This window comes from Salmo salar, chromosome 09 (assembly GCF_965601325.2).
Source record: "Salmo salar chromosome 09, fSalSal1, whole genome shotgun sequence".
NCBI lineage: Eukaryota > Metazoa > Chordata > Actinopteri > Salmoniformes > Salmonidae > Salmo > Salmo salar.
The window spans coordinates 96802648-96825290 of NC_138299.1; the positions used below are offsets into that span (position 1 = coordinate 96802648).

Genomic DNA, 22643 nt, shown 5'->3' on the forward strand with positions numbered 1-22643 from the left:
CCTGTGATGCCGGGCTATCTACTCAGAATATTGCAAAATGTGCTTTCACCGAAAAGCTATTTTAAAATCGGACATAGCGAGTGCATAGAGGAGTTCTGTATCTATAATTCTTAAAATAATTGTTATGCTTTTTGTGAACGTTTATCGTGAGTAATTTAGTAAATTCACCGGAAGTTTGCTAGTTCTGAACGTCACATGCGAATGTAAATAGCTGGTTTTTGATATAAATATGAACTTGATTGAACAAAACATGCATGTATTGTATAACATAATGTCCTAGGAGTTGTCATCTGATGAAGCATCAAAGGTTAGTGCTGCATTTAGCTGTGGTTTGGGTTTATGTGACATTATATGCTAGCTTGAAAAATGGGTGTCTGATTATTTCTGGCTGGGTACTCTACTGACATAATCTAATGTTTTGCTTTCGTTGTAAAGCCTTTTTGAAATCGGACAGTGTGGTTAGATTAACGAGAGTCTTGTCTGTAAAATAGTGTAAAATAGTCATATGTTTGAGAAATTGAAGTAATAGCATTTCTAAGGTATTTGAATAACGCGCCACGGGATTTAACTGGCTGTTGAGTAGGTGGGACGATTTCGTCCTGCCGACCCTAGAGAGGTTAATATCTTAAGTTCCCTCCTGGGAACCAACAACGTTATCATGCTCATCTGTATTAGAAACTAAGAAGTGAATTATGAGAGGTTTAATCGTATATAGTTCCCTTAACAGAGAACATCCCACAGTCATGGGAACCAACAACATTGATGTATTATTGACAAACCAATGGAGATTAGTTATGATAAGGAAATCATCTTTAGTTCCCTTTCTGGGCCCCTAGTATTGTGTAATGTCCTGTTCTGTCCTTCACGGAACCAACAACGTTATCATACTCCACTTTATCATTTGGTCACTGTGGTCTTCAAATCTAACCAATAAGCTACTACCTATGAAGCTAGCGCCAGTGTTTTGTGCCTTATATTCTTGGTTAATGTAATGAACGGTCATAATTATGGGTAATGTTCTTCATTTCTACAGCTGCGTCGTACAGCTACTTCTTGCTAAATGAATGGGATGTTTATTCTGAGAAGCAGATCATATCCTCTTACCTCCAGCCTCTGCATCTGGTCCTTCCCGAGCAGGTCCCTCACTTCTTCATTGTAAATCTCCAGATAAGAGACGCGAACTAAGAACCTGCGGTTGACAGGAAAGATACTTATTTCAGATCAACCTTCAACTGAGAGACAGTGAGCAACAAGCATGTCAAAAACATTGCCTGTCTTTTTTTCTTGTATGCCTAAGAATGTTCTGTTTACATTGACTCCAACCAGTGTCTTAACCAGTGTTTCATGATTGAGGCCTTTTGCTCTCCTAGGAGCTGAAAGGAATAAGTCAAGTCAGTCTTATCATGTTGTATCAAACAATTGCCTGGCCATAAACTAGTATTGATTTATTGTTTTGCCTGTTTGTGTTAAATGTCCTTACCGGGTGTCGCCCTCTGCTTTGGCGATGTGGCCGAACACATGAGCAAAGGAGTTGGGGATTATTCCTCGGAGCTCTGGCACTGCCCTCACTCCCTCCATGGTGAACGTCTTTCCTGTCCCTGTCTGTCCGTACGCAAAGATGGTCCCTGGAGAAAACACAGGCTCAGTATTAAAACATTAAGGAGGCGGTTTCCCAGGCAGAGATTGAGCCTAGTCCTGGACTAAAAAGCATTCTCAATGGAGAATATCTACTTGGCTAAATCTGTGTCTGGGATACCGCCCCTTCGTGGTGGATGAAACAGCAACACTCCTAATCTGAATACACACATCACTTTAACTGAATGGAGGCTGTCACTTATAAACTTCCTATGCTGAAAAGGAATTCACAAAAGCCATCTGATAATAGGCCTGTCATTGTCAGTCAGTCAACACGTGCAATTGTGTTGTTTTACATGGTGTATCAACAACAGCAAATGAACAAAGCATTTCCATCATTCAGATCATTCCAAATCCTCTCTCCATTTACCATTGTAACCCTCTAATACTGAGTCTATGATGGGGCGGGCTGTCAGATTGTAAACGTCCAGCTGTTTGCTGTCTGGTCCGAACACGGTGTCAAATGTGAAGGTTTTGGGGGGTTCGTGGGTGGTCTCTAATTTGTTGACGGTGATGGTCCCTCGGTTCTCATCCACACTGACGGCCTGCTTGTGGCCCATACTCCTCTCCTTCTGGTTCAGCGGTCGACATCGCACAACCACTTTCACGTTGTCCATGACCTCCGGCTTGTCAGATTTGTCCATCTTGTTGCTCTGCAAAGGGGAATAACTATGCATGATGCCAGCCACCTAGTAGCTACGTGATTTCAGAGCCGATGGCTCAGCATGATGTCATGTAATGCAATATGAAAACACTGCTCATAGCTAACGTTATTCATCTCACCACAGCAAAGGGAGAGATCAAACTGTCTGGCTAACTTGTCTCAATGAATTCAGTTAGCAAGCTAACATTACAATACAGCTAACGTTAGCAAAGATATCTAGTTAGGAAGCTAATTTAACTGTCAAGATAGCTGAAAGATCTAGTTGCTAGTCCAATGGATGGCCAATCAATACGTGCTGGCACGTAGCTAGCTAGTTAGCTGGCTCGCTATACTGCAATGTATTGCATGCAAGCAAGCTAATGTTAGCATGTTAACTAACCAGCTGCTGCATCGCTATGCACAACGAATAAAACGTAGTTAACACAACAACTTGGCTAGATGCCCCTTGCTGCATCCTAGTTTTAACGTGGCTACATCTCTATCAAATATAATGACACTGTCTAAAACAGGTTGAAAATAGCTAATGCTAACTCATCCAAAACCCAAGACGAAGCTAACTATTGCAAGGTAAAATAGTTAGCATCACATCAAAAAAGAAGGGAGGACCCCTCTGAAAAACACACAAAAATAAAGCGAAATAGAAAGAGCCCACTTACCGGCATTTTAAGACCTCAGTTTTGATGATTAAATAATATGAGACAATAGCAAACGCGTTTTGATGGTTTGATGGAAGTGTTTATCTTATGAAAATGATTGAGATGCCAATGCTGTGCCCATTTCCTCCAATGCTGATAACGTTTGTTGTCACGTCTGGACGAATTGAAGCTGCGGCTGCGCAGTAACAGGATTGGGGGACTAGCTTGGTAAAGTAAAGTACAGTAGAGATGGCATAGCTATAGGTAGAGGTCAAAGGCCTAGCTCACTATGTCTGTTGTAGTGAACAACGTCACATTTTTGTATTCACCTAAAATGTTAGTTGAAAAACGTTAAGACAAACAGTGAGATGAAAAACAGAACAGGGGAACATGATCCATGCAACAGCCAATAAAACGAGTCTTTTTGCTATAATGTGTCATACATTATTTATTTTCAGCACTCAAAGAGCAGAGAAGGAGAATCCCTTAGGACACATGTGTCTCTGTTATCAGAAAAGTATTCAATGTACAGGACAGAACACATACCATGGAGTGTGCAGTTATTCAGCAAAATCACGTTGAGAATGTAACAAATGCATGCTATAGTTGACAAAAGCATTGTTTATTACCACTATATGATCATCACTTTGTATACATTTAGCCTCTGGTAAAAACACTGTTATTGTTTTTCAAATCTAGACTCTGTGGGCTTTGCAAAGGCACTGAACAGTGTGTCCTTTAGCTCTTGAATAAAGAAAACACTCATTCTTTATGCAAAACATTGGTCTGAGTTGGGTTTGTGCAACGGATTGGTAAAAATAACTGTATACAGTAGGTCTATGTGCAACTCATGCTTCTGCACATCAAAAAATACACAAATATATCTCAGAACCTTATAGTTATGTCTACAGTTTAAAACAGGCCCAAGGAATCTCAAGGGGAAAACGTTTTTTCCCCCTTGTATTTGGTCACTATATGGCAGTAATATAATACATTATTTTCAACACACATAAAATACACATGCACACTCTTCCACAGATTTGGCATCTCGTTTGGCAGTGTCAAAGCGTGGAGATCCATAGAAATAGAATTTCTAGAATGGACATTCCTTTTCAAGTCAACGTTATGTGATGGGGTTGCATATCAAATTGTCACGGTCTAAGGAGCTTCCCCCATTCTAGTCATTCTATTTCTATGTGAAAAACACACATATAAAAACTAAACACTACAGGCCGTCAACTGAACCGGTCTAGGAACTGTAGAACACTGCTATGGAAGAGGCCCGTGTGGCCACTGCTCTCCTGGGTGAGCAGAACTCGTCCGTCAGGCCGATGCCTATGAAGCAGGACAGGCTCACCCTGCATCAGACTCATTTCTGACTCTGTCTGGGCCTGGTAGGACGTCCCTACTCTGTGTCTGAGGGGGGATAGAGAAAGGGGAATGAGTGTAATAGAGAAAGAGATTGTCTATCTAACAAATAACATAATAAACTCAGCAACAACAAAAAACGTCCCTTTTTCAGGACCCTGTCTTTCAAAGATAATTTGTAAAAATCCAAATAACTTCACAGATCTTCATTGTAAAGGGTTTAAACACTGTTTCCCATGCTTGTTCAATGAACCATAAACAATTAATGAACATGCACCTGTGGAATGGTCGTTAAGACACTAACAGCTTACAGACGGTAGGGAATTAAGGTCACAGTTATGAAAACTTAGGACACTAAAGAGGCCTTTCTTCTGACTCTTAAAAAAACCAAAAGAAAGATGCCCAGGGTCCCTGCTCATCTGTGTGAACATGCCTTAGGCATGCTGCAGGGAGGCATGAGGACTGCAGATGTGGCCAGGGCAATACATTGCAATGTCCGTACTGTGAGACGCTTAAGACAGCGCTACTGGGAGACAGGACAGACAGCTGATCATCCTCGCAGTGGCAGACCATGTGTAACAACACCTACACAGGACCGGTACATCCGAACATCACACCTGCAGGACAGGTACAGGATGGTAACAACAACTGCCTGAGCTACACCAGGAACGCACAATCCCTCCATCAGTGCTCAGACTGTCCGCAATATGCTGAGAGAGGCTGGACTGAGGGCTTGTAGGCATGTTGTAAGGCAGGTCCTCACCAGACACCACTGGCAACAACGTTGCCTATGGTCACAAACCCACCGTCGCTGGACCAGACAGGACTGGCAAAAAGTGCTCTTCACTGACGAGTCGCGATTTTGTCTCACCAGGGCTGATGGTCGGATTTGCGTTTATTGTCAAAGGAATGAGTGTTACACCGAGGCCTGTACTCTGGAGCGGGATCAATTTGGAGGTGGAGGGTCCGTCATGGTCTGGGTCGGTGTGTCACAGCATCATCGGACTGAGCTTGTTGTCATTGCAGGCAATCTCAACACTGTGCGTTACAGGGAAGACATCCTCCTCCCTCATGTGGTACCCTTCCTGCAGGCTCATCCTGACACGACCCTCCAGCATGACAATGCCACCAGCCATACTGCTCATTCTTTGCGTGATTTCGAGCAAGACAGGAATGTCAGTGTTCTGCCATGGCCAGCTAAGAGCCCGGATCTCAATCCCATTGAGCACGTCTGGGACCTGTTGGATCGGAGGGTGAGGGCTAGGGCCATTCCCCCCAGAAATGTCCGGGAACTTGCAGGTGCCTTTGTGGAAGAGTGGGGTAACATCTCACAGCAAGAACTGGCAAATCTGGTGCAGTCCATGAAGAGGACTGCAGTACTTAATGCAGCTGGTAGCCACACCAGATACTGACTGTTACTTTTGATGTTGACCCCTCTCTGCAGTACTTAATGCAGGCTGGTGGCCACACCAGATACTGACTGTTACTTTTGATGTTGACCTCCCCTTTGTTCAGGGACACATTATTCCATTTCTGTTAGTCACATGTCTGGAACTTGTTCAGTTTATGTCTCAGTTGTTGAATCTTGTTTTGTTCATACAAATATTTACACATGTTAGCTGAAAATAAACCGTTTTTTTACCTTTATTTAACTAGGAAAGTCAGTTAATAACATATTCTTATTTTCAATGACGGCCTGGGAACAGTGGGTTAACTGCCTTGTTCAGGGGCAGAACAACAGATTTTCTTTTTTTTTAACCTTGTCAGCTCGGGGATTTGATCTTGCGACCTTTCGGTTACAAGTCCAACACTCTAACCACTAGGTGAACTGCAGCCCCCCAAAAAAGAAACGTCCTCCCACTGTCAACTGCAGTGAGAGGACGTTTCTTTTTTGGGGGCTGCAGTTGACAGTGAGAGAACGTTTCTTTTTTTTCTGAGTTTATATGCCATTTAGCAAACGCTTTTATTCAAAGACACTTATAGTCAAGCGTATATTTTACATATGGGGGGGCCCCAGTGGGAATCGAACTCACAACCCTTGTGAAGCAAGTGAGCCACAGAGGACCACCATCACATACAAAATACAGAAATCCTACTTCCTGAAGCCAGACACTAAGCAGGCCAGTTTGTGAAAAAGGAGGTGCTGGTTCCTCTCCTACCTGCTAGGGCTGCTGGACTGTATTGACGCAGATGGTGCTGATGATGATAATGAAGACGTAGGTTTCTGATTGGAAGTCAGAACATCAGAGGGGTTTGTCTCCAGACCTTTCCTAAGAACAGGAGCCTTGCCTTCTTTCAGTATGATCCCAGGCCCGTCTCGCCCCAGTGTGAGTGATGGAGCCCAGACCTCCAGGGGAGGTGGACCAGGCCGGGTACTGGCGGGGGGCTGGCTACCCGAGGGTAGGGAGGTGATCCTGGGCCGTGGTAGAGGGGAATCAGGCTGGATCAGGAACCGCACTGACTTGGTGGGCTGAGGGAGAAAACACATACACAATGTTGACATTATGATACAGCAGTGGAATAGGAATAAAGATTATTGATGCTGGATATAGCAGACAGTGGCAGTCAGAATGTGCTACGTGAATGAGTTCATGGTAAGAGAGAATTTCAAAATAAATAAAAATGAAATAGAAGTCAAAATAGACATGAAACCAGTCAACTATCCCTCTAAGCTACTTAATAAGATCTAGAAGGCAGGTGTGCGTGTTACCTTCTCTGTGTTGTTCTTGAGGGCGTCTGGTCTCACTAGGATAGAATGTATGGAGTGCTGACCATTCGATGCTGCTTGCCTCGTCTCCAACACCTGCCTCGTCTCCAACACCTGCCTCGTCTCCAACACCTGCCTATCAAACGCCTCTCTTGCAGCAGTGTCCCTGTCCTTCATAGAACTACCACTAGAGGGCGCTGGCCCTTCAGACATCCAGGCCAGAGATCTGTTGTGATTGGGCAGGATGCTCATGTGTTGTTTCTTCCTGAGCAGAGCAGGGGAGAAGCCAGGGCCCTGGATGTGGCTAAAGTTCTGGCTGTGAGATTGGGACTGAGAATGGGGCTGAAGGCCTGAGGTAGCGGTGGTAGTGTGGGGGTAGTGGTTACTGCACTGGGACGAGCTCTGGGACGAGCTCTGACTGTGGGTCTGGGATTGAAGGGCTGAGCTGGATGAGATGGTGGTGTGGGGGTAGTGTTTTCCCCGCTGAGATGAGCCTGAGAGTACATGAAACATACTTTGAAGTCACTCAAAATGGATCCTTATCAACGCAATGTAATTTCCACTGCACTGTTCTGGGTTCCACATTGTACCATCTGACATATCAACTAGAATAGACAGGTTTACTATCTCTGACTAGTCAATACTGAATAGAGAAGCCTCCTTTACAGGTTTACTATCTCTGACTGGTCAATACTGAATAGAGAAGCCTTCTTTACAGGTTTACTATCTCTGACTGGTCAATAATGAATAGAGAAGCCTTCTTTACAGGTTTACTATCTCTGACTGGTCAATACTGAATAGAGAAGCCTTCTTTCCTGGCTTAATATTGCTGATTGGTCAATACTGCATAATGTTAGGATTTTAACCAACCAACATAGTTGAGACTGAGAATAAAGCACTATGGAACTGTGGAACCATCCAACAGCTGAAAACCATCCATCGTTACCTCTGTGTGAACGATGGAAGACCCTCCTCACTGTGTCCCATCCCTCCGAGCCCACCCCATGCAGGGATTGTCTCATGGCGCCGCCTGATGATATCATAGGCTGCGTGGCCAAGGATATGGACTGCTGCGGAACCCGTTGTCGAGTAGAGTAACTAGTGCCATCTGAGTTGACCCTGTGGAGAGCTAGAACCACCGCTGGCGTTTTGGAGGACGAGGAGGTTCTTCTTCCAGAGACTGTACCAGGGCCTGCCGTCACTGCCTTGGAATCCAAGAGCCTGGCAGAGGTTCTGCGGCAGGCAGGGAATAAATAGATATTGGTGTCAAAATCAATAAATTAGGTGTCCATGACACAAATGAAAGTCAAAATAGATGGAACCACTGTAGGAAAGTAGTGTCACTGATGACCCCCACATCAGCTAACAGAAAGGCTGATCCCTCTGATAACTTTAACCACAGCATTACAATCCAAATAACAATTGCCACTCATTTCTCATGGTCTGCGTAATAAAACCGTCAGAAATAGCTCTCCCGCTTACCTGAGGACAGGTGTGACATAGTTGCCGGGCAGAATGCCCACTTTGCCTGTCCGTAGAGAGAGGCCTCGGAGCCAGCCCTCCTTAAACTTCCCATACACCCCCACCATCTCCCCCTTCCTCAGCTCCAGTTCCTCAGAACGACGGGGCTTGTAGGAGTACAGAGCAGCACACCTGAAGAACGGATTACATGTTAGATTACAACAATCTCACATACAGTTCATTCGGAAAGTATTCAGACCCCTTCACTTTTTCAAAATGTTGTTACGTTACAACCTTATTCTAAAATGGATTAAATCATTTTCTCCCCTCATCAATCTAAACACAATACCCCATAATGACAAAGCAAAAACTGTTTTTTTGAATTTTGTGCACATTTATTAAAAATGAAAAACAGAAATACCTTATTTACATAAGTATTCAGACCCTTTGCTATGAGACTCTAAATTGAGCTCAGGTGCATCATGTTTAAATTTATCATCCTTGAGATGTTTCTATAACTTGATTGGAGTCCACTTGTGGTGAATTCAATCGATTGGACATGATTTGGAAAGGCACACACCTGTCTATATAAGGTCCCACAGTTGACAGTGCATGTTAGTGCAAAAACCAAGCCACGAGGTCAAAGGAATTGTCCGTAGAGCTCAGAGACAGGATGTTTTTCAGCAGCAGGGACTGTGAGATTAGTCAGGATTGAGGGAAAGATGAACAGAGCAAAGTACAGAGAGATCCTTGATGAAAACCTGCTCCAGAGCGCTCACAAAGGTTCCCCTTCCAACAGGACAACAACCCTAAACACACAGCCAAGACAACGCAGGAGTGGCTTTGGGACATGTCCTTGAGTGGCCCAGCTAGAGCCCGGACTTGAACCCAATCTAACATCTCTGGAAAGACCTGCAAATAGCTGTACAGCGACGCTCCCCATCCAAACTGACAGAGCTTGAGAGGATCTGCAGAGAAGAATGAGATAAACTCTCCAAATACAGGTGTGCCAAGCTTGTAGTAAAAATGTATAAACAACTATTTTTGCTTTGTCATTATGGGGTATTGTGTGTAGATTGATAAGCAAAAAAAAATATGGAATCAATTTTATAATAAGGCTGTAACGGAACAAAATGTGGAAAAAGTCAAGGGGTCTGAATACTTTCTGAATGCACTGTAGATACAGACACACTGTAATGAAGTCACTGTAGATACAGACACACTGTAATGAAGTCACTGTAGATACAGACACACTGTAATGAAGTCACTGTAGATACGGACACACTGTAATGAAGTCACTGTAGATACAGACACACTGTAAGGAAGTCACACTGTAGATACAGACACACTGTAATGAAGTCACTGTAGATACAGACACACTGTAAGGAAGTCACTGTAGATACAGACACACTGTAAGGAAGTCACACTGTAGATACAGACACACTGTAATTAAGTCACTGTAGATACAGACACACTGTAATGAAGTCACTGTAGATACAGACACACTGTAAGGAAGTCACACTGTAGATACAGACACACTGTAATGAAGTCACTGTAGATACAGAGACACTGTAAGGAAGTAACTGTAGATAGAGACACACTGTAATGAAGTCACACTGTAGATACAGACACACTGTAATGAAGTCACTGTAGATACAGACACACTGTAAGGAAGTCACACTGTAGATACAGACACACTGTAATGAAGTCACTGTAGATACAGAGACACTGTAAGGAAGTAACTGTAGATACAGACACACTGTAATGAAGTCACACTGTAGATACAGACACACTGTAATGAAGTCACTGTAGATACAGACACACTGTAAGGAAGTCACTGTAGATACCGACACACTGTAATGAAGTCACTGTAGATACAGACACACTGTAATGAAGTGACTGTAGATACGGACACACTGTAATGAAGTCACTGTAGATACAGACACACTGTAATGAAGTCACTGTAGATACAGACACACTGTAAGGAAGTCACACTGTAGAAACAGACACACTGTAATGAAGTCACTGTAGATACAGACACACTGTGAGGAAGTCACTGTAGATACAGACACACTGTAATGAAGTCACTGTAGATACAGACACACTGTAAGGAAGTCACACTGTAGATACAGACACACTGTAAGGAAGTCACTGTATAGATGACAAATTCCATATCTCATGTTTAAATGACCTTTCCAGGTCATGTATAATTTATAGTGTTGAACCATTGTCACGCTACTCCATTCTGGTGTTACTACTTTGGTTATTACTACCGTTTTCCTGCAGTGTTGCTGAAAGGCTACAGCTGTTACTAGTCCAGTGCTAGTCCAGTGATAGTCCAGGTTTAGTCCAGTGATAGTCCAGTGTTAGTCCAGTGATAGTCCAGTGTTAGTCCAGTGTTAGTCCAGTGTTCAAAAGCTGATGGAGTTGCTAGGTGGCGAACTGCTTGGTATCAGCGGAGGTTGTTACTACCATTTTACTACTGTATTACTCGGTAGTTACTAGAGGTTGACCAATTAATCGGAACGGCCGATTAATTAGGGCAGATTTCAAGTTTTCATAACAATCGGTAATCGGTATTTTTGGCCACCGTTTTCCCGATTTCTTTATTTTTTTATTTTTTTTACACCTTTATTTAACTAGGCAAGTCAGATTAAGAACACATTCTTATTTTCAATGATGGCCTAGGAACGGGGGTTAACTGCCTTGTTCAGGGGGGATTCGGGGATTCGTTTTTGCAACCTTCTGGTTACTAGTCCAACGCTCTAACCACCTGCCTTACATTGCACTCCACGAGGAGCCTGCATGGCAGGCTGAATACCTGTTACACGAGGGCAGCAAGAAGCCAAGGTAAGTTGCTAGCTAGCATTAAACTTATCTTATAAAAAACTATCAATAAAAAAATACGGACCGGTTCCGTATTTCACTGAAAGAAAAACTTTTGTTTTCGAGATGATAGTTTCCGGATTCGACCATATTAATGACCAAAGGCTCGTATTTCTGTGTGTTTATTATATTACAATTAAGTCTATGATTTGATAGAGCAGTCTGACTGAGCGATGGTAGGCACCAGCAGGCTCGTAAGCATTCATTCAAACAGCACTTTTGTGCGTTTTGCCAGCAGTTCTTCGCAATGCATTGCGCTGTTTATAACTTCAAGCCTGTCAACTCCCAAGATTAGGCTGGTGTAACCGATGTGAAATGGCTAGCTAGTTAGCGGGTGCGCACTAATAGCGTTTCAAACATCTCTCGCTCTGAGACTTGGAGTAGTTGTTCCCCTTGCTCTGCATGGGTAACGCTGCTTCGAGGGTGGCTGTTGTCGATGTGTTCCTGGTTCGAGCCCAGGTAGGAGCGAGGAGAGGGACGGAAGCTATACTGTTACACTGGCAATACTAAAGTGCCTATAAGGACATCCAATAGTCAAAGGTATATATGAAATACAAATCGTATAGAGAAAAATAGTCCCATAATTCCGATAATAACTACAACCTAAAACTTCATACCTGGGAATATTGAAGACTCATGATAAAAGGAATCACCAGCTTTCATATGTTGCCATGTTCTGAGCAAGGCACTTAAACGTTAGCTTTCTTACATGGCACATATTGCACTTTTAGTTTCTTCTCCAACACTTTGTTTTTGCATTATTTAAACCAAATTGAACATGTTTCATTATTTATTTGAGGCTAAATTGATTTTATTGATGTATTATATTAAGTTAAAATAAGTGTTCATTCAGTATTGTTGTAATTGTCATTATTACAAATAAATAAAATTTAAAAAATCGGCCGATTAATTGGTATCGGGTTTTTTGGTCCTCCAATAATTGGTCGACCTCTAGTAGTTACTACTACGTTACTACTACGTTACTCTAATGTTTCTCCAGTGTTACTCACACACTGATGGAGAGCTGCTGAGTGGAAGACTGTTTGGTGTCGGCTGAGGCGGAGGGGGTCTGGGGGTTGATCAGATCCATGGTGATGGTGGGAGGAGCTTCACCACTACTCATCTTCCTCTCGCCCTATAGAAACAGAGGAGGAAGACCAGGATGTAAATATGTATACTGCCATAGAGTGTTCTTCCTCTCATCCTATAGAAACAGAGGAGGAAGACCAGGATGTAAATATGTATACTGCCAGAGTGTTCTTCCTCTCACTATATATAGAGAAAAACAGTCAATAATAGAAAAATCTATGTACAGTGTGTGCAAATGTAGAAGAGTAGGGAGGTAAGGCAATAAATAGGCCATAGAGGCAAAATAATTACAATTTAGCATTAACACTGGAATGATAGATGTGCAGATGATGATATGCAAGATATCATCATCTGGGGTGATACTGGGGTACTGGGGTGCAAAAGAGCAAGAGGATAAATAACAATATGGGGATGAGGTAGTTGGGTGGGCTATTTACAAATTGGCTGTGTACAGGTACAGTATCGGTAAGCTGCTATGACAGCTGATGCTTAAAGTTAGAGAGGGAGAAATAAGACTCCAGCTTCAGTGATTTTTGCAATTCGTTCCAGTCATTGGCAGCAGAGAACTGGAAGGAAAGCGGCCAAAGGAGGTGTTGGCTTTGGGGACGACCAGTGAAATATTCCTGCTGGAGCGCGTGCTACGGGTGGGTGCTGCTATGGTGACCAGTGACCTGAGATAAGGCGGGGCGTCGTCACCGGCCTATTAGCTGCCACTGATTCCCTTTTTTGTTTTCCCCCTGTTTGTGATTGTGTGCACCTGTTCGTAGTGGGGGTGATTAGCGGGGCTATAAGTATTAGCTGGTCCGCCTTCTCATTGTGCGGGATTGTCATTCCTGTTTGTGTGCTTGTGTTTACGCTTGTGCGTTAGTTTTGCGCTGCATGTGTTTTCCCCTGTGTTTGGGGCACTTTGTTTTGTGTGCGCGCTATTCGCTGTTTGGGGTGGCTTGTGTGTGTTCACCTCTTGACCCATTAAAAAGCCACTACCCTGTGCTCGCTGCTTCCTGCGTTTTGATTCCTCACTCACGACGCCCGAGCCTTACAGAATCCCGCACCACAATACTATGGAGTCAGCAGAAGCAGCGGCCAACCCCTCTCTCCACCTTCGGCTCCTCCGACGCAGCCACCTCCGCCTCCCACTGTGTCTGGCTCTAGCGCGCTTCGTCTGGCGCTCCCGAGGGAGTATGATGGAGCGGCGGCTGGGTGCCAGGGATTTCTGCTCCAGCTCGAGCTGTACCTGGCCACCGTCAGACCTGCTCCCTCGGGAGAGGAGAGCGTGAGTGCCCTCGTTTCCTGCCTGACGGGCCGAGCTCTGGAGTGGGCCAATGCTGTCTGGAATGGTCCAGACTCAGCGAGGGACCACAACCCAGAGTTCAGCGGCTGTTCCACCTCAGGCAGGAGACGAGGAGCGCGCAGGACTTCGCGCTGGAGTTCAGGACCTTGGCTGCTGGGGCGGGGTGGAACGACAGGGCCCTTATAAACCATTACCGGTGTAGTCTCCGGGCGGACGTCCGCAGGGAGCTAGCCTGTCGGGACACCGCTCTGTCCCTTGATGAGCTCATCAATATGTCCATCCGTCTGGACAATCTGCTGGCTGCCCACGGGCGTTCGGAAAGGGTCCTGTACGTTCCACCTCCGTGCACCCCCCGCGCATTCCCCCTGAATACGCCGATTTGGCGATCGCTTTCTGTAAAAAGAGGGCGCCCAAATTACCACCTCATCGACAGGGGGATTGTGCGATAGATCTCCAGGTTAACGCCGCGCTTCCCAAGAGTCACGTGTACCCCTTGTCACAGGAGGAGACGGTGGCTATGGAGACATATGTCACGGAATCTCTAGGACAGGGGTACATTCGGCCCTCCATCTCACACGCCTCCTCGAGTTTCTTTTTTGTGAAGAAAAAGGAGGGAGGTCTGCGTCCGTGCATTGATTACAGAGGTCTAAATGCTATCACGGTGGGGTTTAGTTACCCGCTACCTCTCATCGCTACGGCGGTGGAATCATTTCACAGAGCAAAATTCTTCACAAAACTGGATCTCAGGAGCGCGTATAACCTGGTGTGTATTAAGGATGGAGACGAGTGGAAAACCGCATTTAGTACCACATCGGGCCATTATGAGTACCTCGTCATGCCGTATGGGTTGAAGAATGCTCCAGCCGTCTTTCAAACCTTTGTAGACGAGATTCTCAGGGACCTGCACGGGCAGGGCGTGATTGTCTATATCGATGATATTCTGATATATTCCGCCACCCGCTCCGCGCATGTGTCCCTAGGTACGCAAGGTGCTTGGGAGACTGCTGGAGCATGACCTATACGTTAAGGCTGTCACGAATCCCACCGAAGGTGGCTCCCCTGTCTGCTCGGGCGGCGCTCGGCGGTCGTCGTCGCCGGTCTACTAGCCGCCGCTGATCCCTTTTTCCTTTTCTGTTGGTATGTCTTATTGTTTGCACCTGTTCCTTATTTGTGTGTGTTGATTTGTGGTTATTTAGCCTGTTATGGCTAGGGGGCAGTATTTTCACGGCTGGATAAAAAACATACCCGATTTAATCTGGTTACCACTCCTACCCAGTAACTAGAATATGCATATACTTATTACATATGGATAGAAAACACCCTAAAGTTTCTAAAACTGTTTGAATGGTGTCTGTGAGTATAACAGAACTCAAATGGCAGGTCAAAACCTGAGAGATTCCTTTACAGGAAGTGGCCTGTCTGACCATTTCTTGAACTTCTTTTCCATCTCTATCTTTTACTAAGGATCTCTGCTCTAACGTGACACTTCCTACGTCGTCCATAGGCGCTCAGAGCCCGGGAAAAAACAGAATGTCGTCATCCCAGCCCCAGGCTGAAACACATTATCGCCTTTCTCAAGTGGCCGATCAAGGGACTCTGGGCTTAGGCGCGTGACTCGACCGCCCCCGCCTTTGTGATTTTTTCCTCTGTTTGCCGAAAAGGAGATTCCCTGTCAGAATATTATCGCTTTTCTACGAGAAAAATGGCGTAAAAATTGATTTTAAACAGCGGTTGACATGCTTCGAAGTACGGTAATGGAATATTTAGAATTTTTTTGTCACGAATTGCGCCATGCGTGCGACCCTTCTTTACCATTTCGGATAGTGTCTGGAACGCACAAACAAAACGCCGCTATTCGGATATAACGATGGATTATTTTGGACCAAACCAACATTTGTTATTGAAGTAGCAGTCCTGGGAGTGCATTCTGACGAAGACAACAAAAGGTAATGAAACTTTTATAATAGTAAAGCTGATATTGGTGAGTGCTAAACTTGCCGGGTGTCTAAATAGCTAGCCCGTGATGCCTGGGCTATGTACTTAGAATATTGCAAAATGTGCTTTCACCAAAAAGCTATTTTAAAATCGGACATATCGAGTGCATAGAGGAGGTCTGTATCTATAATTCTTAAAATAATTGTTATGCTTTTTGTGAACGTTTATCGTGAGTAATTTAGTAAAATGTTAGCGAATTCCCCGGAAGTTTGCGGGGGGTATGCTAGTTCTGAACGTCACATGCTAATGTAAAAAGCTGGTTTTTGATATAAATATGAACTTGATTGAACAAAACATGCATGTATTGTATAACATAATGTCCTAGGGTTGTCATCTGATGAAGATCATAAAAGGTTAGTGCTGCATTTAGCTGTCTTCTGGGTTTATGTGACATTATATGCTAGCTTGAAAAATGGGTGTCTGATTATTTCTGGCTTGGTACTCTGCTGACATAATCTAATGTTTTGCTTTCGTTGTAAAGCCTTTTTGAAATCGGACAGTGTGGTTAGATAAAGGAGAGTCTTATCTTTAAAATGCTGTGAAATAGTCATATGTTTGAAAAATTGAAGTTTTTGTATTTTAGAGGAGTTTGTATTTCGCGCCACGCCCATCATTGGATATTGGAGCAGGTGTTCCGCTAGCGGAACGTCTAGATGTAAGAGGTTAAGCCTGTTTAGCCCGCCCAGGTTTGTGCGGGATTATTTTATCCTCAGTGTGCTTGTTTGATGTGCTGGCGATCTGCTTGGATTATTTTCTTTCCGGACTGTGTGCCTGTTGTGTATGGGTTGGTAATTTTGTTCACACGCCTGTTGTGTTGGCGTCGACCGTGTCGTACCAGAGAAAATAAATCAAATTTTTCCTTACCTCTGCTCTCTGTGCCTGACTCCTACCACCACTCCTCGCATTCGTGACAGAATCCCGCACCACTTATGGAGTCAGCAGGAGCAGCTGCGCCTCCTCTCCCATCGATGGAGGAAAGGGTCCTCCATCATACCAGCATTCTCCACCGGATCGGTTCAGCTATGGATCAGATGATGGAGAGGATGGACCGATGGGAGAGGAGTGGCCTCCCTACCGCATCCCCAGCTCCTCTTCCCCCTCCACCTGCTACCCCTCCTCCGGCGTCCGGACCCGGGGCCCTACGCCTGGCTCTCCCCAGGGAGTATGATGGAGCAGCGGCTGGGTGCCAGGGGTTCCTGCTGCAGCTGGAGTTGTACCTGGCTACTGTTCATCCGACTCCCTCGGGAGAGGAGAGCGTGAGCGTCCTCGTCTCCTGCTTAACGGGTTGTGCCCTGGAGTGGGCCAACGCAGTGTGGTATGACTCGGCAAGGGATCACTACCCCGAGTTCACCCGGGCCATGTTCGACAACCCACCAGAAGGCCGGGCGGCGGGTGAACGGCTGTTCCACCTGCGGCAGGAGACGAGGAGCGCACAGGACTTTGCTCTGGAGTTCCGGACCTTGGCTGCTGGAGCGGGGTGGAACGACAGGGCCCTGATGGACCACTATCGTTGCAGCCTCCGGGAGGACGTCCGCCGGGAGCTAGCCTGTCGGGACACTACCCTCTCCCTGGATGAACTTATTGACATGTCCATTCGTCTCGACAACCTGCTGGCTGCCCGCGGGCATCCAGACCGGGCCCTGTTGGTTCCACCTCTAGGCCCTCCAGCTCCCATCCCTATGGAGCTAGGGGGGACAGCACCGAGGGGAACCGGAGGAGGAGGCTCCTCCTGTACCCGGTGTGGTCAGAGAGGACACACTGCCGACCGGTGCTGGAGGAGCTCCTCTGGGAATCGGGATGGCAGGCAGAGCACTCCTCGTTCACCCCACGTGAGTAAGCACCAACCTCACCCAGAACTCCCTGTTGGTCATATGTTTGTACTTATAACTTTCCCTGAGTTTTCTCCCTCTTTCCAGCATAAGGCACTAGTCGATTCAGGCGCAGCTGGAAACTTTATGGATTGTGGGCTCGCAGTAAGGCTAGGGATTCCCCTGGTGTCGTTGGACCAACCTTTCCCTGTGCACTCCTTAGATAGCCGACCATTAGGGTCAGGACTGGTCAGGGAGGCCACGGTGCCACTGCACATGGTAACGCAGGGGGATCATGGGGAATGGATAAGTCTCTTCCTCATTGATTCGCCTGTGTTTCCGGTGGTGCTGGGGATTCCCTGGCTGGCCAATCACAATCCTGATATTTCATGGAGACAGGGGGCTCTCAGGGGGTGGTCAGAGGAGTGGTCAGGCAGGTGTAAAGGAGTTTCCATCGGTGCGACGACGGTGGAGAGTCCAGACCAGGTTTCCACTGTGCGCATTCCCTCTGAATATGCCGATTTGGCTATCACCTTCTGTAAAAAGAGGGCGACCAGATTCCCACCTCATCGACGAGGGAATTGCGTGATAAACCTCCAGGTAAACGCTACACTTCCCAGGAGTCACGTTTGTCACAAGAGGAAACGCTGGCTATGGAGACATATGTCACAGAATCTCTGAGACAGGGGTACATTCGGCCCTCCATGTCACCCGTCTCCTCGAGTTTCTTTTTCGTGAATAAAAAGGATGGAGGTCTGCGTCTGTGCATTGATTATCGAGGTCTAAATTCCATCACAGTGGGGTTTAGTTACCCGCTACCTCTCATCGCTACGGCGGTGGAATCATTTCACGGAGCGTGTTTTTTCACGAAACTGGATCTCAGGTGAGCGTACAATCTGGTGAGTATCCGGGGAGGAGACGAGTGGAAAACCACGTTTAGTACCACATCGGGCCACTATGAGTACCTCGTCATGCCGTATGGGTTAAAGAATGCTCCAGCCGTGTATCAATCCTTTGTCGACGAGATTCTCAGGGACCTGCACAGGCAGGGTGTGGTGGTGTATATTGATGACATCCTGATCTATTCTGCCACACGCGCCTCGCATGTATCCCTGGTGCGCAAGGTGCTTGGGCGACTGCTGGAGCATGACCTGTACATTAAGGCTGAGAAATGTGTGTTTTCCAAACGAGCCGTTTCGTTCCTGGGGTATCGCATTTCCACCTCGGGGGTGGTGATGGAGTGTGAACGCGTTAAAGCCGTGCGTAATTGGCCGACTCCGACCACAGTAAAGGAGGTGCAGCGGTTCTTAAGGTTTGCCAATTACTACCAGAGGTTTATCCGGGGCTTTGGTCAGGTGGCTGCTCCCATTACCTCACTGCTGAAGGGGGGTCCGGCACGCTTGCGCTGGTCTACAGAGGCGAACAGAGCTTTCAGTCGTCTGAAGGAGCTGTTTACCGACGCTCCCATGCTGGCTCATCCGGACCCCTCTTTGGCATTCATAGTGGAGGTGGACGCGTCCGAGACTGGGGTGGGGGCCGTGCTATCACAGCGCTCGGGCACGCCACCAAAACTCCGCCCGTGCGCTTTCTTTTCTAGGAAGCTCGGTCCGGCGGAGCAGAACTATGACGTGGGGGACCGGGAGTTGTTAGCTGTAGTCAAGGCTCTGAAAGTGTGGAGACATTGTCTTGAGGGGGCTAAGCACCCTTTCCTCATCTGGACTGACCACCGTAATCTCGAGTACATCCGGGCAGCTAGGAGACTGAATCTGCGTCAGGCCAGGTGGGCCATGTTCTTTACCCGACTCCGGTTCACAATCTCCTATCGGCCAGGTTCACTTAACACTGTCCCGCCTATATGACACCAAGGAGAGGGCCATCGATCCAACTCCCATCCTCCCAGCGTCGTGCTTGGTAGCACCGGTGGTATGGGAGGTGGACGCGGAGATCGAGCGGGCATTACGGTTGGAACCTGCACCATCGCAGTGTCCAGCAGGTGTTCAGGACGTGCCGCTTGGTGTCCGTGATCGATTGATTCGATGGGCCCATAATCTCCCCTCTTCGGGTCACCCTGGGATCGAGAGGACATTTCGGAACCTGAGGGGAAAGTACTGGTGGCCCACCTTGGTAAAGGACGTGCGGTTTTATGTTTCCTCCTGCTCTGTGTGCGCTCAGAGCAAGGCTCCTCGACACCTGCCTAGAGGGAAATTACAGCCCTCCCCGTTCCACTGCGGCCGTGGTTGCACTTTTCAGTGGACTTCCTCACCGACCTTCCCTTATCTCAGGGGAACACCACAATCCTGGTCGTTGTGGATCGGTTCTCGAAGTCCTGCCGTCTCATCCCATTGCCCGGTCTCCCTACGGCTCTGCAGACTGCGGAGGCCCTGTTTACCCATGTCTTCCGGCACTACGGGGTGCCCAAGGACATTGTTTCTGATCGGGGTCCCCAGTTCACGTCCAGAGTTTGGAGGGCGTTCATGGAACGGTTGGGGGTCTCGGTCAGCCTGACCTCGGGTTTCCACCCCGAGAGTAATGGGCAGGTGGAGAGAGTGAACCAAGAGGTGGGTAGGTTTCTAAGGACGTATTGACTGGACCGGCCCAGAGAGTGGGCGAGGTACATTCCTTGGGCGGAGTTAGCCCAGAACTCACTTCGTCACTCCTCTACTAACATGTCACCCTTTCAGTGTGTTTTGGGTTACCAGCCGGTCCTGGCACCATGGCACCAGAGCCAGACCAAGGCTCCTGCGGTGGAGGACTGGGTACAGCACTCCAAGGAGACCTGGAGAGCCGTCCAGGAATCCCTGAAGGAGGCCAGTGGACGGCAGAAGAGGAGTGCTGACCGCCACCGCAGTGAGGCACCCGTGTTCGTACCGGGGGACAGGGTCTGGCTCTCGACCCAGAACCTGCCCCTCCGCGTGCCCTGCCGGAAGCTGGGGCCGCAGTGTGTGGGGCCCTTTAAAGTCCTGAGGAGGATAAACGAGGTGTGTTATCGGTTACAACTCCCTTCCTATTACCGCATTAACCCCTCGTTTCATGTGTCTCTCCTCAGGCCGGTCGTAGCTGGTCCCCTGCAGGAAGGTGAGGTGCTGGAGGTCCCTCCGCCCCCTCTGGACATCGGGGGGTCCCCGGCGTACAGCATACGGGCCATTCTGGACTCGAGACGCCGGGTGAGGGGCCTGCAGCACCTCGTAGACTGGGAGGGGTACGGTCCGGAGGAGAGGTGCTGGGTGCCGGCGGAGGATGTCTTGGACCCATCCATGTTGAGGGATTTCCATCGCCTCCGTCCAGATCGCCCTGCACCTTGCCCTCCGGGTCGTCCTCGAGGCCGGTGTCGGCGCACTGCAGGAGCCGCGTGTCAGGAGGGGGGTACTGTCACAATTCCCACCGACGGTGGCGCCCCCTCCTGCTCGGGTGGCGCTCGGCGGTCGTCGTCACCGGCCTATTAGCTGCCACTGATTCCCTTTTTTGTTTTCCCCCCGTTTGTGATTGTGTGCACCTGTTCGTAGTGGGGGGTGATTAGCGGGGCTATAAGTATTAGCTGGTCCGCCTTCTCATTGTGCGGGATTGTCATTCCTGTTTGTGTGCTTGTGTTTACGCTTGTGCGTTAGTTTTGCGCCGCATGTGTTTTCCCCTGTGTTTGGGGCACTTTGTTTTGTGTGCGCGCTATTCGCTGTTTGGGGTGGCTTGTGTGTGTTCGCCTCTTGACCCATTAAAAAGCCACTACCCTGTGCTCGCTGCTTCCTGCGTTTTGATTCCTCACTCACGACGCCCGAGCCTTACAACGACACATCACTACAGACTCTAGGAGCTGGCTGTTCTAACCAGGATGTCAATGACACATCACTTCAGACTCTAGGAACTGGCTGTTCTAACCAGGATGTCAACGACACATCACTTCAGACTCTAGGAACTGGCTGTTCTAACCAGGATGTCAACGACACATCACTTCAGACTAGGGCTGGGGGATATATCAAGTTTTTTCTCTCTATATATTATAGTTTATGTATTAGCGCAATATAAAAAATACCTGTATCTCAAGAATCTAGGTTCTGTTATAATGTTGTAACGTTTTACAAATGCAGCATCAATGTCGAATCATGTCCCAATTGCGTGACAACACGAACACAGAGGTTATCCACCAATCACAACCCTAGACAGCCTTTCACAAATTGTAACCCCACCGGAGAAGTGGAGCGGCGGTAAGAGTTCCACCAACATGGAGAGAGGATAAAACCATCCCCAAAAAGGGCAGCAATGTTTTTTCATTAATATGCAAGTGGTTCGGGTTTAAGAGGTCTGACGTTCAGCAAACTAATGTCCTGTGTAAAATGTGTCGAAAGACAATTGCTACGAAAGGCAGCAGTACAACCAACCTCTTCCATCACCGGCAACTGAAACACGCGGTGGAATGGGAGGAATGTGTGAGACGAGGCAATGCCGATTCCCAAAACGTCTGCTAAAAGACAAACTACCATAGCAGCATCCTTTTCAAACGTAATCCCTCATGACAAGAACAGTTTGAGGTGGAAGGAGATAACGGATGCAGTGACCTATTACATAGCGAAATATATGGTCCCGATCTTTACAGTAGAAAAGCCAGGCTTTAAAAAGCTACTAGGTACAGTTGACCACAAATATCAGCTGCCAAGCCACGTCTTACTTCCCCGATGATCATACAGGTGAAGTAATAGCCCAGGGTCTCAGAGACTCTCTGGCATCGTGGAAGATGAGCGAAGACCGACAGCAGGAGCAACATGATAAAAGCATTGCTCTTGAACAACTGAACCCGCCTGCAGGGCTTTGGGCACAGGCTTCACCTCGCCATCGGTCAGTGTGACGTTGGATAATTAAAGCGTATTCAAAAAAGTTTTGTTCAGGCCAGCTGTAGGCTAATGTGTTAGTAGTTGTGTCATTCTGCCAATCCAATAGCAAATAACCACAGGCTGTTTTAATTATGACAAAAAATTAACTAAATTAACACATTTTCAATCAAAATGATTATATAAATGACATATTCAAACAGTTAGTGGTCAAAAATTCCTAAACAATAGAATAGACATGTGGGTGTGTGTTCATTTGTGTTGTTCATTTGTTTTGCACAAATAGG

The 22643-nt window shown here is 47.0% G+C and overlaps 2 protein-coding genes across 5 annotated transcripts in view; both read right to left on the reverse strand.

The window, feature by feature from the left end:
• LOC106612218 (kinesin-like protein KIF3A) overlaps window positions 1-3134 on the reverse strand; it is a 35922-nt gene extending 32788 nt beyond the window's left edge. For both annotated transcript variants that reach the window (XM_045724197.2, XM_045724194.2), the window contains exons 1-4: window positions 2956-3134; window positions 2006-2288; window positions 1481-1625; window positions 1105-1189 (exon numbers count right to left, since the gene is read on the reverse strand). In XM_045724197.2, the coding sequence (XP_045580153.2) occupies window positions 1105-1189; window positions 1481-1625; window positions 2006-2288; window positions 2956-2961 (519 nt within the window). In that variant the 5' untranslated portion in view covers window positions 2962-3134. The remainder of the gene's footprint in view (window positions 1-1104; window positions 1190-1480; window positions 1626-2005; window positions 2289-2955) is intronic.
• A 233-nt stretch (window positions 3135-3367) lies between these two features.
• Window positions 3368-22643, reverse strand: part of LOC106612220 (E3 ubiquitin-protein ligase SH3RF3) — a 32962-nt gene continuing 13686 nt past the window's right edge. For all 3 annotated transcript variants that reach the window (XM_045724200.2, XM_045724199.2, XM_082956089.1), the window contains 6 exons: window positions 12367-12491; window positions 8492-8662; window positions 7956-8242; window positions 7013-7503; window positions 6462-6772; window positions 3368-4350 (listed from right to left, as the gene is read on the reverse strand). In XM_045724200.2, the coding sequence (XP_045580156.1) occupies window positions 4170-4350; window positions 6462-6772; window positions 7013-7503; window positions 7956-8242; window positions 8492-8662; window positions 12367-12479 (1554 nt within the window). In that variant the 5' untranslated portion in view covers window positions 12480-12491 and the 3' untranslated portion in view covers window positions 3368-4169. The remainder of the gene's footprint in view (window positions 4351-6461; window positions 6773-7012; window positions 7504-7955; window positions 8243-8491; window positions 8663-12366; window positions 12492-22643) is intronic.